General features: G+C 47.9%; 1 protein-coding gene across 1 annotated transcript in view; it reads left to right on the top strand.

Moving 5' to 3' along the window:
• The first annotated feature begins 3,082 nt into the window (after positions 1-3,082).
• SYDE1 (synapse defective Rho GTPase homolog 1) overlaps positions 3,083-19,169 on the top strand; it is a 63,832-nt gene continuing 47,745 nt past the window's right edge. Inside the window, 6 exon segments of the mRNA XM_030194716.1 lie at positions 3,083-3,191; positions 4,782-4,816; positions 4,818-4,887; positions 11,698-11,802; positions 13,106-13,168; positions 14,403-14,804. Coding sequence (XP_030050576.1) covers positions 3,083-3,191; positions 4,782-4,816; positions 4,818-4,887; positions 11,698-11,802; positions 13,106-13,168; positions 14,403-14,804 — 784 coding nt within the window.

Raw genomic sequence — 19,169 nt, 5'->3', positions numbered from 1 at the left:
CGGTGATTTCAGATTTAGCGTGCGCCCGTAACACCTGGGGGAATATTTCCTCCTATGCATAGTAATCTGCACTTGGTGTGCGCTGACCAGTCACCGCGCATTTAGCGCACGAGCTTTTACAGCTAGATCAATGGGTGGCGTTAAAGGGCTCAGGCCGGTTTTGGGTGCACACTGGTTTCATGTTTACCACAGACCCATTTCCCGTCCCATTTTTTAAAAAAAAAGTCATTTTTTTGTAGATGAGGTAAAAACCGGCCTGGTGCGCGCTCAATAGACGCGCCTATACTACTGCAGGCCACTTTTTACCATGGCTTAGTAAAAGGACCCCATAGTAACCTATAGAATTTTGTAAGTGTAACTGCTTTGAAAATGAGCCTCCTAGCCAGTCTGGATTTCAGGATATCCACTATGAATATGTATGAGATAAATTTGCATGTAATGGAGGTAGTATATGCAAATATATGTCTTGCATATTCATTGCAAATTCTATAACAACTTATGTGCCATCTATATTCACTCTTTTTATTAGATACCATATATCTCAAATTTAGTTCAATACATTGTTACTCCTGTCCTATTAAAACTTAACGTATACCAATATTACTACACATTCTTACCACCACTCACACCTACAATCAATGTTACACATTACATGTGTTAATACAAATCTCAGTCCATATTCATTTCAATCACTGCAAGTTGATGAAGTCTATGATTCCTCGAATACAAGGAGGTAGTTGTTTGTACCGTGTATTTCACGCTGACCTTATACTTGATATTCCCATATCTCAATGTTCAGATGTTCAATAAAATTGTAATTCTCCACCGAAATAATAGATACTTGCAAGCGTCACAATTATTTCCATACTCCGTAAAGGACAAGAGGACCATGTGACTGTCTCTTCATTATTTTAACCACAAACTGCTGGCTCCATATTGCTTCTTGTTGTTACCACTTCATCCAGACACACGTGGAGACCCAATACATATTCACTGTGGATATCCTGAAAACCTGACTGAGGTGGACATGGGTGAAGCCATTGCTTGCCCTGGAATTGGTAGCATGGAATGTTGCTACTAATTGGGTTTCTGCCAGGTACTTGTGGCCTGGATTGACCACTGTTGGAAGCAGGATACTGGGCTAAATAGACCATTGGTCTGACCCAGTTTGGCTATTCTTATGTTCTTATGACTGGCTAGGTCTGTCGTGAGGACTGGGTTGAGAACCCCCTGGGTTACATCAACTTTGGACTATATTCTGTCATTGAGTTTTGAAAGTTTTAGGATTTTTGCTAAGGCAATTTCAATAGCACAGTTAAACTAGTGTAATGCTCTTTACAGTAGGATTTTGCTTAAATAGTGAAATAGATTGCAATTGCTCTAAAAATGCACCCGTGAGGCTAATCTTTAAGATAAGAAAATAAGAGTTACAGCTCTTTTATATCACCTGCATTGGCTGCCATTAGAACAGTGTATTAAATTTAAAATAGCAACGTTGATTTATAAAGTTTTACCTGGTCTGAGTTGCAGTGGGATGGTGCAGGTTTTAACTTTTCCTATTAAATATTCTAATTTTTGTCTTCAATCCTAAAATAAATGACAAAAAGGTGTGAAGCCTCAAACGAGACATGTTTTATAGAAAAAAAGCTTTGATTGCTGCCCTAACTTGATCACCCAATGATAACTGGGAATCTATACAAACACCCCAACTTTCTACTGAATCCCCATTGGAGATAAAATCCCCAACTCAAAAGTTATGAGGTAGTTTGAGGCATTTCCCAAGATCTCAAAATCAGGATATCTTCAGCCTTTTTCAGGTTTAAGACCGATCATCATTCAATGTCATCCAATTCGTAATTCCTGTGCTACAATCATCTACTAAACCAAAAGTCGTCTTCTCTGGCTTGCTGAACTGGTGGTAAAAATGGGATATCATCTGCACAGACTCTACATTCGACCTGCAACGGCCGTACATCAATGGCTGTAAATAAGGTTTAATGTTTTTTATTCAGGATCAAACAAATCCAACATCAAACAACTCAACAACAAATCTAGACAAAAGCATCAATCGATTATATGATAGCAATCAAACATAACAGAATAATAAGCAAAAACATCATACAGCAAAAAGCTTGATAACACATGATCCCAGTTTTATTTTGTGAGAAAACTCCCGCACCCTCCCCCCTCATTACCCTAGTTTTCTTTCCAATTTAGTGGTTGTATTCAAGATCCCCCCCCCCCCCTTCCCCAACCCTACTTTCAATGGCTATAAATACATGTTAAATAAGGTGGAAGTGAAAATTGATCCCTGCAGTGCATCCTATGTCAAAGATGGCCACACTGAGGGGCGTCAAAGTCGACCATGCTCTAAGTATGTTTAGAGGTAGACACAAAATATTGCTACTTATACCAGTATCAGATAACCGCTCCGGAAGAATGTTAAGGTGTTCTTCCACATTTTGTTAGTGCAAGTTCTCTCAACCACTTTAAAAAAGCACCAAGCCAGGCCCTTCCACCCTCAAAATGACGTGCACAAGTGCTTCCCATTTAATTGTTACTGGTTACAAGATGGGGTGAAGGATGAATCTTCTCCCAGATGCTGTACTAGGATGTAGGGGAGAACAGAAGCTCAGTCCTGAGGTTTGTATCTGCTGCCCTGCCCTGTGCCATCTCATGTCCCCATGCCCCTGTCTCTGCTGGTTATGACCAAAATTTGTGGCTTACTGTGCCCTATCGGTGCAGCACACTGAAGCTGGCTTCCCTTCTCCGTACATTGAGTCTTATCAACGGCCAAGCACATGCATCCTTCTTGTTCCCGGAGACCATGAAGAGAAACAAAATTAGATTGTTCATTAAATCTTCCAGAAAAACAAAAGCTACTTGCAAATGATGTTGAATCCCAGCCCTGGTTCTGTCTTGTGCTTGAAACTTAAAAGGAGCAGGACTAAAACTAATAGGACCTTCCCACCCCATTAAAAGGGAAATGTAAAACCCACATCCTCCTCCATTCCCTTTCTCCACTGAGAGCCACATTCCCTATCTGCTATAAGCCAGTTGCTCTTCTGCCTTCCCATCTATCATGATCCTCTGTCCAAGGAATAATGGCATTGAAAGCATGTATGGGAACATCAACGTCACGGACCAAGTGCAAGGCCAAACTGAATTCCTCAAACAGCAACGTCCATCCAGTAAGTAATTATCACCCTAGCTGACCTGCTTCTCCTTTCTAAGTGTAATGTTCTTTCTGTGAAATGGTTCATGCTAAGAGTCAGGTTTAAGCTTTGCCTTCTCCCCCCCCCCCCCAACAAAAAAAGGAGAGAGTGAGGCTGCTGTACTCGGTGCCAAAATCGTAAATCTGAGGTTCAAGAATGGAATTTGCTGCCACTTCTGTAAGTGGAAAAAGCTGCACAAAATCACAGACAAGACTCATAATACTACCTTTCTCCATGTCTCCTCTTTCTCCAGATTTGTTTTTCTTCCAGAAGCTATGGGAAATACAGTTCTTAGGTGCACAGGCATGAGTATCCTGGTACTGCTACTGCCTATGCCATCCCTGCTTCGTGGTGGGGCAGTGTGCGTGTGCAAGGGAAGTTGTACTACTGCCAGTGCGTGTTTTCTAGCGAAAAAGGTGCCGGTACTCAAATGCCAGGCTACCCTTCAGGGGTGGGGTGATCACTGAGGGACCCACCCCACAATAGCCAGGCCCCCTGCAACCAGTCACAGAATCTATGACAAGGCAGAATTGGTGTGTAGAGCCTGAGCTCTTTCATTAAAGCTTGGGGTCCATGGGTCAATTTTTGCAGACAATGGAAAAGGTGCCGGTACTCAGTACCCCCTCAAAAAAAGCCTGACTACTGCCCACCCCATGCTGTAGCTCTCTCTCACATACATACATTATCTGCATTTCAAAACTGTACCATTTAAACTGACTGGGTTTTATAGGTGGACTGCCTAACCCCTCATCTCCTGGCTCAGTCCGTGCAGTGAAATGGGAGGGTACAGATGCTTAGGTGCCTTAAATTGTCTTGTCTGAGACGAGACAACAAAAGCTGTGCTTACTTGTGATAGGAAAGGAGAACTTGTTGAAAGATGATTTCACATACCAGAAGCTGTGAGACAGTCTACATCTCTGACGCAGAAATGCAGGCGTAATTTTATATCAAGTTTGTAAGAGTTTAAGCTGTGGTCTCAGAGAGGTCTAGAACAGGGCTTCCAGCTGTGTTCTAGATGTCCAGAATAGGGCTTTCAATTGTGAATATTCTATGCAGGGTCCAGGATGGGGCTTTGAGCTGTAGTCATACTGAATAGGGTCTGGAGTAGGACTTTCAGTTGTGGTCCTCTATGAAGGGTTGAGAACAGGGATCTGAATTGCGAGTTTCCAGTTTTGGGTGTCCAGAATAAGACTTTCAGTTGTGATGGTTTCATACAGGGCCCAGAATATGGCTTTGAACTGTGATCATACTCTACATAGTCCAGAACAGCACTTTCAGTTATGGTCCTAGAACAGGCCTTTTAGTTGTCCTCTGTAAAAGGTCTAGAACCAGGGCTTTGAGCTGTGATCATAGTGTACAAAGTCTAGAACATGGCTTTCAGTTATGGACCTCTATAAATGATCTAGAACATGACTTTGATCTGTGATCACTCCTTCCAGGGTCTAGAACAGGACTTTCAGTTGTCCTATGTAAAGGGTCTAGAACAGGGCTTTGAGCTGTGATCCTCCTAGACAGGGTCTAGAACAAGGCTTCCAGCTGCACACATTGCCTTCTCTCTCTCTCTAGCTGAAAGTGACATTTATCTTGAAGAAGAGAGTATCTAATGAACCCATCCAAAATGCAGAGCCCATGGAGAGGGGAGACAGCATCAGGAAGCTGCCTTCTCGTCCAGGTAACCCAAATAATCCAAATTCATACATGGGGAGCCAATAGATTACTGCAGATAACCCTGGCCTATATGCTCTTCTCTTTTCCCTCCTCTGTCTACCTTTGGTGTGTGTGTGTATTTGTATTTCTCTGAGGACAAGCAGGCTGCTTGTTCTCACTGATGGGGTGATGTCCACGGCAGCCCCTCCAATCGGAAACTTCACTAGCAAAGGCCTTTGCTAGTCCTCGCGCGCCCATGCGCACCGCGCATGCGCGGCCGTCTTCCCGCCCGAACCGGCTCGTGTTCGTCAGTCTTCTTTTGTCCGCGCTCGGTACGGTCGTGTTTTCGCCGTGTCGGGCCCCGCAAAGTCGACCTCGCGCGTTCGTCGTGTTGTTTAAAAAAAAAAAAAAAACATTCTGTGTGGAAAAAGACTCTTTGGTCTTTTTTCCCCCCCGCTATTTTCAGCTTTTTCGCCACGGTAAGTTTTCTTTCGTCGTCGGGGTAGGCCGCTTTTAGGCCTCGGGTCGAAGTTTTCTTCCCCTTGTTTTTCGGGTGCCTTTTCCGCCATTTCGACTTTTGATCTCGCCGGCGTGATTTTTCCGCCCATGACATCGAAGTCTCCCAGCGGCTTCAAGAAGTGCACCCAGTGCGCCCGGGTCATCTCGCTCACTGACAGGCACGCGTCGTGTCTTCAGTGCTTGGGGGCTGGGCACCGCCCGCAGGCCTGTAGTCTGTGTTCCCTTTTGCAAAAGCGGACTCAGGTAGCGAGATTGGCCCAGTGGAACGTTTTGTTCTCGGGCTCTTCGTCGGCATCGGCACCGGGGGTATCGAGTGCATCGACGTCTTCAGCGTCCAGAACTTCATCCTCGGCCGCCAGTGCATCGAGTGCATCGAGGCATCGGCCCTCTGCATCGGCGCTGAGACATCGGACAGCTGCATCGACGTCGGTGGTACCGGGACCTCGTCGGCTGATGTCGTCGGACGGTGGTGCTTCGTCTGGAGTGCAGGTGAGGGCTGTCCATTCCCCTGCTGGTGGCGGTGAGCCTTCGGGTGGGTCTCCCCCTACCCTGAGGGCTCCTGCGGTACAGCCCCCCCGAGACCGACCTCCTTCGGCCTCGGCCCCGAGGAAGCGACGGCTGGATTCTACGTCCTCCTCGTTGGTGCCGGGAAGCTCCGGTGACATGCTTCGTTCCAAGAAGTCGAAGAAGCATCGTCATCGGTCTCCTTCCCGTGTCGGCACTGAGAGCTCTGGGTCGCCGAGGGAGTCGGCACCCAGCAGGCATCGGCACCGAGAGGACCGCTCACCCTCTGTTCAGGAGGTGTCGATGCGCTCCACTCTGGACAGCCCGGAACAGCCTCCACGCCCGGAACAGGTTCTGACGTCGACGCCTGCATCGACCTCCATGCCTTTCTCTGCAGCCGCTCTGAACGAGAGCCTCCGGGCCGTTCTCCCAGAGATTCTGGGAGAGCTGTTGCGCCCTAACCCTCCGGTACCGGCGGTGCTTGCGCCACCGGTACCATCGAGCGTGGCGCCGGCTGGCCCATCGCCCGAGGTGAGGTCTCCGGCGTCGGTGCCACGTGCGGTACCGGCTGCCGTCGCCTCCCAGGAAGGCTCCACGACTACGTCGGCGGAGGGAGCTTCGCCGATGCGGGCGAGGGAGTCTACCTCTCGACGCCCCCATTGTGGACGTGGCTCCACAGAGTCGAGTCGGGCGAGGTTGCAGACACAGGTCCGTGAACTTGTGTCTGACACCGAGGGTGAGGCCTCGTGGGAAGAGGAAGAAGACCCCAGATATTTCTCTGACGAGGAGTCTGAAGGTCTTCCTTCCGATCCCACTCCCTCTCCTGAGAGACAGCTTTCTCCTCCCGAGAGTCTGTCTTTTGCTTCCTTTGTCCGGGAGATGTCTACGGCCATCCCCTTCCCGGTGGTTGTGGAGGACGAGCCCAGGGCTGAAATGTTTGAGCTCCTGGACTATCCTCCTCCACCTAAGGAAGCGTCCACTGTACCCATGCACCATGTCCTAAAAAAGACATTGCTGGTGAACTGGACCAAGCCTCTAACTAATCCCCACATTCCCAAGAAGATCGAGTCCCAGTACCGGATCCATGGGGACCCAGAGCTGATGCGCACTCAGTTGCCTCATGACTCTGGAGTTGTGGATCTGGCCCTAAAGAAGGCTAAGAGTTCTAGAGAGCATGCTTCCGCGCCCCTGGGCAAAGACTCTAGAACCTTAGACTCCTTTGGGAGGAAGGCCTACCATTCCTCTATGCTCGTGGCCAAAATTCAGTCCTACCAGCTCTACACGAGCATACACATGCGGAACAATGTGCGGCAGTTGGCGGGCTTGGTTGATGCGCTCCCCCCTGAGCAAGCCAAGCCTTTTCAGGAGGTGGTCAGGCAGCTGAAGGCGTGCAGAAAATTCCTGGCCAGAGGGGTGTATGACACCTTTGATGTTGCGTCCAGGGCCGCTGCCCAAGGTGTGGTGATGCGCAGGCTCTCATGGCTGCGTGCCTCCGACCTGGAGAATAGAATCCAGCAGCGGATTGCGGACTCGCCTTGCCGTGCGGATAATATTTTTGGAGAGAAAGTCGAACAGGTGGTAGAGCAGCTCCACCAGCGGGACACCGCATTCGACAAGTTCTCCCGCCGGCAGCCTTCAGCCTCTACCTCTACAGGTAGAAGATTTTTGGGGGGAAGGAAGACTGTTCCCTACTCTTCTGGCAAGCGTAGGTACAATCCTCCTTCTCGACAGCCTGCGGCCCAGGCTAAGCCCCAGCGCGCTCGCTCTCGTCAGCAGCGTGCGCCTCAGCAAGGCCCCTTGGCTCCCCAGCAAAAGCAAGGGACGAGCTTTTGACTGGCTCTAGCAGAGCATAGCCGACATCCAAGTGTCAGTGCCGGGCAACCTGCCAGTCGGAGGGAGGTTGAAAGCTTTTCACCAAAGGTGGCCTCTCATAACCTCCGATCAGTGGGTTCTCCAAATAGTCCGGCAAGGATACACCCTCAATTTGGCCTCAAAACCTCCAAATTGTCCACCGGGAGCTCAGTCTTACAGCTTCCAGCACAAGCAGGTACTTGCAGAGGAACTCTCCACCCTTCTCAGCGCCAATGCGGTCGAGCCCGTGCCATCCGGGCAAGAAGGGCTGGGATTCTATTCCAGGTACTTCCTTGTGGAAAAGAAAACAAGGGGGATGCGTCCCATCCTAGACCTAAGGGCCCTGAACAAATATCTGGTCAAAGAAAAGTTCAGGATGCTTTCCCTGGGCACCCTTCTTCCCATGATTCAGGAAAACGATTGGCTATGCTCTCTGGACTTGAAGGATGCCTACACACACATCCCGATACTGCCAGCTCACAGACAGTATCTGCGATTTCAGCTGGGCACACGTCACTTCCAGTACTGTGTGCTACCCTTTGGGCTCGCCTCTGCGCCCAGGGTGTTCACAAAGTGCTTGGCTGTAGTAGCAGCGGCACTTCGCAGGCTGGGGGTGCACGTGTTCCCATATCTCGACGATTGGCTGGTGAAGAACACATCCGAGGCAGGAGCCCTGCAGTCCATGCAGATGACTATTTGCCTCCTGGAGCTACTGGGGTTTGTGATAAATTATCCAAAGTCCCATCTTCTCCCAGTGCAGAGACTCGAATTCATAGGAGCTCTGCTGGATTCTCGGACGGCTCGCGCCTATCTCCCAGAGACGAGAGCCAACAACTTGTTGTCCCTCGTCTCGCGGGTGCGAGCGTCCCAGCAGATCACAGCTCGGCAGATGTTGAGATTGCTAGGCCACATGGCCTTCACAGTTCATGTGATTCCCATGGCCCGCCTTCACATGAGATCTGCTCAATGGACCCTAGCTTCCCAGTGGTTTCAGGCTGCTGGGGATCTAGAAGACGTAATCCACCTGTCCACGAGTTTTCTCGAATCCCTGTATTGGTGGACGATTTGGTCCAATCTGACTCTGGGACGTCCCTTCCAAATTCCTCAGCCACAAAAAGTGCTGACCACGGATGCGTCTCTCCTGGGGTGGGGAGCTCATGTCGAGGGGCATCACACCCAAGGAAGCTGGTCCCTCCAGGAACGCGATCTGCAGATCAATCTTCTGGAGTTACGAGCGATCTGGAACGCTCTGAAGGCTTTCAGAGATCGGCTGTCCCACCAAATTATCCAAATTCAGACAGACAACCAGGTTGCCATGTACTACGTCAACAAGCAGGGGGGCACCGGATCTCGCCCCCTGTGTCAGGAAGCCGTCAGCATGTGGCTCTGGGCTCGCCGTCACGGCATGGTGCTCCAAGCCACATATCTGGCAGGTGTAAACAACAGTCTGGCCGACAGGTTGAGCAGGATTATGCAACCTCACGAGTGGTCGCTCAATTCCCGTGTAGTGCGACAGATCTTCCAGGTGTGGGGCACCCCCTTGGTAGATCTCTTCGCATCTCGAGCCAACCACAAAGTCCCTCAGTTCTGTTCCAGGCTTCAGGCCCACGGCAGACTGGCATCGGATGCCTTCCTCCTGGACTGGGGGGAGGGTCTGCTGTATGCTTATCCTCCCATACCTCTGGTGGGGAAGACTTTGTTGAAACTCAAGCAAGACCGAGGCACCATGATTCTGATTGCTCCTTTTTGGCCGCGTCAGATCTGGTTCCCTCTTCTTCTGGAGTTGTCCTCCGAAGAACCGTGGAGATTGGAGTGTTTTCCGACCCTCATCACGCAGGATGAAGGGGCGCTTCTGCATCCCAACCTCCGGTCCCTGGCTCTCACGGCCTGGATGTTGAGAGCGTAGACTTTGCCTCTTTGGGTCTGTCAGAGGGTGTCTCCCGTATCTTGCTTGCTTCCAGGAAAGATTCCACCAAGAGGAGTTACTTCTTTCTGTGGAGGAGGTTTGCCGTCTGGTGTGACAGCAAGGCCCTAGATCCTCGCTCTTGTCCTACACAGACCCTGCTTGAATACCTTCTGCACTTGTCTGAGTCTGGTCTCAAGACCAACTCTGTAAGGGTTCACCTTAGTGCAATCAGTGCATACCATTACCGTGTGGAAGGTAAGCCGATCTCAGGACAGCCTTTAGTTGTTCGCTTCATGAGAGGTTTGCTTTTGTCAAAGCCCCCTGTCAAGCCTCCTACAGTGTCATGGGATCTCAATGTCGTTCTCACCCAGCTGATGAAACCTCCTTTTGAGCCACTGAATTCCTGCCATCTGAAGTACTTGACCTGGAAGGTCATTTTCTTGGTGGCAGTTACTTCAGCTCGTAGAGTCAGTGAGCTTCAGGCCCTGGTAGCCCAGGCCCCTTACACCAAATTTCATCATAACAGAGTAGTCCTCCGCACTCACCCTAAGTTCTTGCCGAAGGTTGTGTCGGAGTTCCATCTGAACCAGTCAATTGTCTTGCCAACATTCTTTCCCCGTCCTCATTCCTGCCCTGCTGAACGTCAGCTGCACACATTGGACTGCAAGAGAGCATTGGCCTTCTACTTGGAGCGGACACAGCCCAACAGACAGTCCGCCCAATTGTTTGTTTCTTTTGATCCCAATAGGAGGGGAGTGGCTGTGGGGAAACGCACCATATCCAATTGGCTAGCAGATTGCATTTCCTTCACTTACGCCCAGGCTGGGCTGGCTCTTGAGGGTCATGTCACGGCTCATAATGTTAGAGCCATGGCAGCGTCGGTAGCCCACTTGAAGTCAGCCTCTATTGAAGAAATTTGCAAAGCTGCGACGTGGTCATCTGTCCACACATTCACATCTCATTACTGCCTGCAGCAGGATACCCAGCGCGACAGTCGGTTCGGGCAGTCAGTTCTTCAGAATCTGTTTGGGCTTTAGGATCCAACTCCCCCCCCTGAGGGCCCTGTTTGTTCTGTTCCAGGCTGCACTCTCAGTTAGTTGGTAAATTTTTTAGGTCAATCTCAGTTATGTCCTCGCCGTTGCGAGGCCCAATTGACCATGGTTGTTGTTTTGAGTGAGCCTGGGGGCTAGGGATACCCCATCAGTGAGAACAAGCAGCCTGCTTGTCCTCGGAGAAAGCGAATGCTACATACCTGTAGAAGGTATTCTCCGAGGACAGCAGGCTGATTGTTCTCACAAACCCGCCCGCCTCCCCTTTGGAGTTGTGTCTTCCCTTGTCTTTGTCTTGCTACATACGGGACTGACGAACACGAGCCAGTTCGGGCGGGAAGACGGCCGCGCATGCGCGGTGCGCATGGGCGCGCGAGGACTAGCAAAGTTCTTTGCTAGTGAAGTTTCCGATTGGAGGGGCTGCCGTGGACGTCACCCCATCAGTGAGAACAATCAGCCTGCTGTCCTCGGAGAATACCTTCTACAGGTATGTAGCATTCGCTTTATACAATGTCACCCTCATTCTACAACTTGATGTCTAAATTTAAACACACTCGGCGCTATTCAGTAAATAACATGTGGAACTAGCTTAGTGCACAAATGCAAGGGGGCATTCACAGGGGAGGAACAAAGACAGGAGCAACGTTTACATATGTGAGGGCTGATAAATACCCACATAGTTCATTCAGCCCAACAAGAGAAATGCGTAGCATATGATATAACGCAATACAAAATGTGCATACCTGATCTTGATCTGTCCTTGCACGGTACTGGCCTTACTTCCCAACTACTGGATTTGCCTTCTAAGCACCACTAAGCTTCGTTTTGCTTCTATTCTCTTTCCATATAGGAATCTTTGTGTTTATCCCATGCATTCTTGAATTTTGTTACCGTTTTCGTATTTATCCTGACCTCAAAGAGGACGGTGCTTCCCTCTTCAATGTGTAGGGTTGTTGCTTTTGGGTGCAGAAGCCTCTGTGTAATGTCTTTCCCCATATCTCTGTAGCCCAGACATCCCGATCTGAACGCAGGCTCCCACTGCTTCTCTCTGGACTACTGGTGGCATCCTTGCTCCTGTTCCTGGCTCTTCTCACTGTGGGGTTTCTAAAATGTAAGTACCCAGGGGAGGGGAGCAGTGCTATGGAGGGTGGGGACCAGCTGTATCTTTGTTTTAAATTGGGTGCTTTGCTTTTTCAGAACATAAACAGAATTTGATGTGCAAGATGAAAAATTATAACAGAGCAATATTCAAACTCCGCGGTTTAAACAGGAGCCAAGGCATTTAACTTTGTACCTGGGCATTCAGCACTTGAAGTTATCTGGATATATCTGTGCCGAATATCTGGGTTATGGTTCTGGCCAAAGCAAATATCCCGATGATGATGATATTCTGTACCATTATTCGGATACAAATCTGGATAACGACAGCTTTTTCCCTGTACTATATTATCTGGATACTGATCCCGAATATTATCAATCTCCAGATAAATCCTGGCTCCACCCCAAACTATTGCAAAAAAAAAAAAAAAACCCACAAAATATGGAACGAACACAGAGATCCCACGGGGCCGATAGAACCAAAAAACAAGGAGTTGGAACTGGATCAGACTCTTCAAAAACAGACTCAGGACGCTGAAATGAAATTATAGATGTTTATTTGAGCTGACTCAACAGAGAACCATGTTTCAGCACATGCATGACTGCCTCATGAGTCTTGATGTGTATACTTAATAATCACATTTATCGTTGATGATGCGTCTTGTGATAAGAACATGTGCTGGTCTTTAGAAAGACCATTGGTGAAAGAAACAATTGTTGACTAGCATATAAAATGCTCTTATCACAAGACGCATCATCAGCAAATGTGATTCTTAAGTATACGCATCAAGACTCCTGAGGCAGGCACACATGTGCCCGAAACATGGTACCGTGTTGAGTCAGCTTAAATAAACATCTATAATTTCATTTTGGTGTCCTGAGAATGTTTTTGAACAGCCTGATCAAGTTCCCACTCCTTGTTTTTTGATTCTATCCACCCCAAACTATCCCATCCCTATCGAAATAGTCCTGGCCAGCACTACTTATCCCGGCTTTAGTATTAGGCCCTAAACCCTTTCCTATTTTGTTTTGGGGTTTTTTTGTGTGTGTCTTTAAGAGCTGAGGATGGATTCTGTAGATGGAGAATAGGTCTCTGATTTAGGATGAGTCCTGGAAGACTGGTTGAGGATTGATGCTGTCTCTGTAATCTCCCTATGACTTAATTTAGTTCAGCTGTTCTGCTAATTAGGAAGGTACTGCAGCTGTCCGTGCTGTGTTCACACTTTATGTGGATCAGTGCTGTATTCATTCTTTATGTGGATCGGTGGAGAGGTCGTCCCCTGTGATGCTGATGTTGTCTCTTACATTATTTTTAGACTTGGCAAGAACAGCGGAATTAGAAGAAGCTCAGCGACAGAATCAGTTCCTCAGAAATTCTGGTGAGAGTTTTCTTGTCCCCTTTTCTTATTCTGTCCTAGAAAATACATTTTCAAAAGCAGAGGCCATCCTGCTTAGCTAATTATAGCCCAGAGCCTATGATCGGGGGTAGCAACTAAAATTCTATATATGCCACCTAAGGTTACACATGTTAAATTGGGTACACGACCAATTTACACATATAACTTAATTGAGTAATGAGTCAATCAGTGCTGATAATTGGGTGATGACAACCAATTAGCACTAATTGGCCCTAATTAGGATTTACGTGCATATCGACACACATAATGATCTCATAAATCCTATTGTGTATAACAATTTGGGGGCATGGCTAAGGGCATTCCAGTGACATTCCCAAGTTTTATGTACGTACATGTAGAATCATGCCTAACTTCAGTCGCCTACAACCAGGCCTGCTCATTGGCTCAGTTAGGCGCTAAGCGTGATTCTATAAAGGATGCAGACCCCTTATAGGATCGCACCAATAGGACCTTTTACCAAGCCGTGGTAGCGTTTTTAGTATGCGCTAAAAATAAGCATGTGCTAAACGCTAGAAATGCCCTTATATTCCTACGGGTGCCTCTAGTGTTTAGCGAACGCTAAAAACGCTACTGTGACTTAGTAAAAGACCCCGTTGGCGTGTTAAATGTTTGGTGATGATTTTTAGGTGCTGCTTACAGATTTTGCCCCGTTGTGTGTACAGCTCACACTGCCCTTGCTTGTGATGTACATTTCCTGTGGTAGGTGTGGAAGTGCCTGCATGTTCTTTTCACTGCTGCCTGGGTCATGCCTGTCCTGTGTGCCATGAGTATCCTGGAACTGCTACTGCCTATGCCATCCCTGCTTCGTGGTGGGGCAGTGTGCGTGTGCAAGGGAAGTTGTACTACTGCCAGTGTGTGTTTTCTAGCGAAAAAGGTGCTGGTACTCAAATGCCAGGCTACCCTTCAGGGGTGGGGTGATCACTGAGGGACCCACCCCACAATAGCCAGGCCCCCTGCAACCAGTCACAGAATCTATGACAAGGCAGAATTGGTGTGTAGAGCCTGAGCTCTTTCATTAAAACTTGGGGTCCATGGGTCAATTTTTGCAGACAATGGAAAAGGTGCCGGTACTCAGTACCCCCTCAAAAAATGCCCTGACTACTGCCCACCCCATGCTGTAGCTCTCTCTCACATACATACATTATCTACATCGTTTCTCATTTCACCTTTCGTCTGCTGTTTTCTTTCACTGCAGTCTCCAGCCCCTTCCTGATCTACAATGAGGATCACAACCGTTGTGTTGCGGTGGAACAACCTGATGCCGTGAAAGCCATGCCCTGCAACCCTAACGCCTCAACTCAGCAGTTCCAGTGGCTGTCCAAAGGTCGGCTTCTGCATGTAGCTCTGAAGCTGTGCCTGGGGGTGCCAATTAAAAATAGCAAGCAGGCTCTGCGGCTCTACCCCTGCAAGGCTGGAAGTGGTCTACAGCAGTGGGAATGCCAGGATGACACACTCTTCGCCATGAAAGGAACTGAATTGTACTTCAACTATGGGAACAGTAACAGAGGTGTGGTCATGCTGTACCATGGCACTGGGCCCTGGAGCCGCTGGGTTATCTATGGAAGCCCAGATGACCTCTGCTCCTGGTCTTGTGATGGTGAGTTACAAAGTGTGCAGAAGTCACCAACCTATTCACAGAACTGTCAAATCGAAAAGTGCACAAGACTCCGGGGCCAGATGGGTTGCTTCCCAGGGTGTTAAAATGATTTCAAAGAAGTTCTGTCCAGTCATTGTTTGGAGGCGAGTGTGGTTCCAGATGACAAAATGGGCAGAACCTTTCCTCTTTCATGAAGGTGACGACAGAGAGGACAGAACTCAGAATAGGCCACATCGCTTTGATCTCAACATTAGGGAAATTAATGGAGCCTTTAGTGAAGTAATAGATGAACTGTTATGTCCCGAGTTCAGAGGACTACAGGATCGGAGGCTACATGGTTTTACCAGGAGGCAGTCTACCTAAAAAGTAGAATTGGGAAAGGCACTGCTTATCCCTGGGGGAGGCGACATGAAATCTTCCTACTTTTTGGGATCCTGCCAGGTACATGTAACCTCAATTTGTCACTGTTAGAAACAGGATACTGGGCTTGATGAACCTTTGTTCTGACTCCTTATGGCAATTCTTGTGTTCTGTTCCTCAAAGCGCTGTGTGCGATATAGTTAGATTTCAGTAAAGCTTTTTACACTCTTCCACCCGGGAGCTTCACAGGCTGAGTTATCTAAGGGTTAATCCTGAGGAGTAAACTACATTATAAACTTGGTGAGTGATTAGCAACCTTATGTAAGTGACAGGGAAATACCCAGTGTATCTGAATGTACCTTGAGCTACTACTGAAAAAGGTGTGAGCAAATCTAAATAATTGTAAGGGTAGAAGGTCTTTCCTCTGTAGAAAAGAGCCTGATACAGGACCATTGATGGGCTAAGTGACACACCAGGTGGTCATGAGCGCTCTCCGCCTCTGATAGTGCGGTTGTGCCGGAGTGACTTGTATCCAGACTTGTTCTGTGGTCTCCTCTCCAATCTTCCTAGTTCCATGGACTTCTGTACTTGTGCTTTGGTTCAATACATCTATCCAGCAGTTCCTCCTGCAGCTGTTCTGGTACCTGCACTTCCTGCTGTGGACCATGTGGTTGACTATGAACATAAGAGTATCCATACTGGGTCAGACCAGTGGTCCATCAAGTCCAGTATCCTGCTTCCAACAGTGGCCAATCCTTGTCGCAAGTACCTGGCAGAAACCCAAAGAGTAGAGTGGCTTCCCCCATGTCCATCTCAATAACAAACTATGGACTTTTCCTCCAGGAACTTATCCAAACCTTTTTTTAAACCCAGATACGCTAACTTCTGTTACTACGTCCTCCGACAACGAGTTCCAGAGCTTAACTATTTGTTGAGTGAAAAAAATATTTCCTCCTATAAGTTTTAAAAGTATTTCCATGTAATTTCATCGAGCATTCCCCTGGTCTTTGTAGTCTTTGAAAGCATAAAAAATTGATTCACTTCTACTTGTTCTATACTACTTTTGTAGACCTCTTGTCTCCCCATCTCGTTTCCTCATATAATTGAACTGGTTCTCTGTCTCTGTGGAGCGCCTCATGGTTCAGATAGCTGATGAGTGACCCACATGGCCGTAGGAGGGAAAGGAGAAAGGCATCAGTTGCAGAGAGGTGCTGATCATCCCTTTCGGTGCTACCCTAGACATTTACCCAACATTCTTGCTTTGCAACTACCCTTGCACCACAGGTCTAATTTTGTTCAGTATTCTCATAAGTGATAAGACAGAGTAGGTGGCAAGAAAGATTTATCCTTTGGTAGGTGACTCAGTCTTAGGGTGAGCACTTCACAGGAAATGGAAAAACGAGAAGTGACCTTCATGATAGGCTTGTGACGGATAGACCGAATGTGGACCAAATGCTCCTTACCAGACAACATCTTGTGTGTCTGTGAGGAGTTGTGAAGAGGTTCATAGCTTTGATTTAATTTTTGTAAAGTACGCAGTGCTGCATTTTGGATTGCAGCTATCCAAATGGGGAGGAGGGGGTGAGTGAGAGAATGATGTACATCAACCAGATCTCAGAGTGATCTTAAGGTTGCCAAGCCTTGGAAGAAGACAGATGGATGCAGGAGGGCCCAGAGTGGTAAAACTGGGAGGAGTGATCATTTGGTCAGGTCATTAGGGAAACTTAACCTGGAGTATGGTCCGTAAACATATAGACAGAGAAGGGACAGCCCAGACCAAAAGTCCTGTGAGATGAAAATTAAGGACCTAAATGTTGCCCAAAAAGAAGAGAGAGGGGGTTTACTGTAAGGCTAGTATCCTGGAGTAACTGAGCGAGAGGGTCTTGTGTTGATGTCCCACCATCACTAACCAAGTCTATGTCATTCCTTTCCCATCCACAGTATGTCTACCCTGTCGTAAGGGATGGAGCTTCTACCAAGGGCACTGTTACTACTTCTCACGGTCTTCTGCCATTTGGGAAGGTGCCAACAAGTCTTGTGTCTCCCAGGAGTCCAGCCTCCTTATCATTGACAGCCGAGAGGAACAGGTAAAGAGCCATCAATTTCTCTTGACACCCTGTACATTCACCTTCTATTTATTGCCAACACCTCCACTCACCCATCCACCCTTACCCATGCATTCTGCATTTTAGTGTGGTAGTAAAGTATGGGTGGGGGAGGGTGGGAAGGAGAGAGACTCCACCACAGTGTGTGAGGTCAGGGATAGGGAAGGTGAGACTGCATAGTAGTGTGGGAGGTCAGAGATGGGAGGAAGATGTGATTTTGGCTAGTTGTGCAACGACTAAGACTCCATCACTTCATTGCAGAAAAGTGAGGAGACAGTAGAAGGATGACCTGGTTGTATAAGTTTAAAGAGCTCTACCTGAAAGATTCAAGAGCGAGTGTTGGGGTTTTGAGAATTAACAGCAAAGTGGGTTATATGAACAGCACTGGTGCAAGAGTATTGAGCACCCTAATTGAACCTTTAAAAAAAATATATATATTATATACAATCATACAAACTTAAATAAATAAATGATAGCACAGCTGCACCAGGTCTGTCTGCAAGGTTAAGCTGAATAGGGAATCTTGTAATGCTCATCTGCCCAAGGATAAGGATGATGATATCTACAGGTAGATATGCTCTACAGCTGGGAGCTGGGATGTGTTATTGGCGTTGTGGACAGGCTCAATAGGCTGCTTATTCTTTCATTCTGCAGTCTGTCTACCTTGTTGGTAATAGCTTGTGGTTGACTTTCCAGTCTTATAAGCTGAAGCTTCAGACCTGAAAGAAAATGAGCACTGGCATTTCTTCTCCTGCAGGTTTACATCCAAGATAAAGTGGATGTGCAAGACTTCTGGATGGGTCTTACCTTGGGGGAGGAATGGAAGTGGGTGGATGGATCCTCTATGTCACCACATGCCAGGTAAAGCACTTCACTTTTGCCCGACCCATGGGCTGCACATGAAGGCAGTCAATAAACTGCAGCATGTGTCCTGGGGCATCTCCTGCTGCAGTCTGTGAGGCCTCTTCCAGCAGGTGTTCCTGTCATTTGCGTGACACTTGCTCTGTGACCCTGTGCCCATCCCCTGAGCCCTCTTGTCCTAGAAGTGACAGGTTCTATATCCTTATCCCTGTGCCCAATCTCTGAGCCCTCCAGTACATAAGCATCGCCATGCTGGGACAGACCAAGGGTCCATCGAGCCTAGCACCCTGTCTCCTACAGCGGCCAAAAGAACAAACAATTTGTCCTGCCCATTCCAGAAATAGTGGATTTTTCCTACGTCCATTCAATAACATTCTATGGCCTTTTCCTCCAGGAAGCCGTCCAACCCTTTTTTAAAGTCCGCTAAGTCAACCGCCTTAACCACTTTCTCCGGCAACGAATTCCAGACTCTAACTACGCATTGAGTGAAGAAAAATTTCCTCTGATTCGTTTTAAATTTACTACACTGCAGCTTCATCGCATGCCCCCTTGTCCTAGTACTTTTGGAAAGCGTAAACAGACGCTCCACATCAACCCTTTCCATTCCACTCATTATCTTATAGACCTCTATCATATCTCCCCTCAGCCGCCTTTTCTCCAAGCTGAAGAGCCTCAGCCTCTTCAGCCTTTCCTCATAGGGAAGTCGTCCCATCCCCTGTATCATCTCTTATGCCAACACTTATCGGGTATTTTATCTGACAGTCCCAAAATGCTGGGATGCCCTAAATTGAGAGCCAGGGATTATTTGTGTTTGTTCAAAGTGAACATTTGCTATATCCCTATATAGAAACATAGAAACATGATAAAGGCCACATGACCCATCCAGTCTGCCCATCCTCTCTAACCCCTAATTCTTCCTGTTCCTATGCGATCCCACATGCTTATCCCATGCCTTTTTAAATCCTGGAACAGTCCTCGACTCCACCACCTCCACCGGGAGCCCATTCCACGCCTCCTCCACCACCCTTTCTGCGAAACA

Source organism: Microcaecilia unicolor, chromosome 3 (genome assembly GCF_901765095.1).
Source record: "Microcaecilia unicolor chromosome 3, aMicUni1.1, whole genome shotgun sequence".
Lineage (NCBI taxonomy): Eukaryota > Metazoa > Chordata > Amphibia > Gymnophiona > Siphonopidae > Microcaecilia > Microcaecilia unicolor.
The sequence above is the reverse complement of the archived record's forward strand: the minus strand, read 5'-3'. Positions and strand labels throughout refer to the sequence as shown.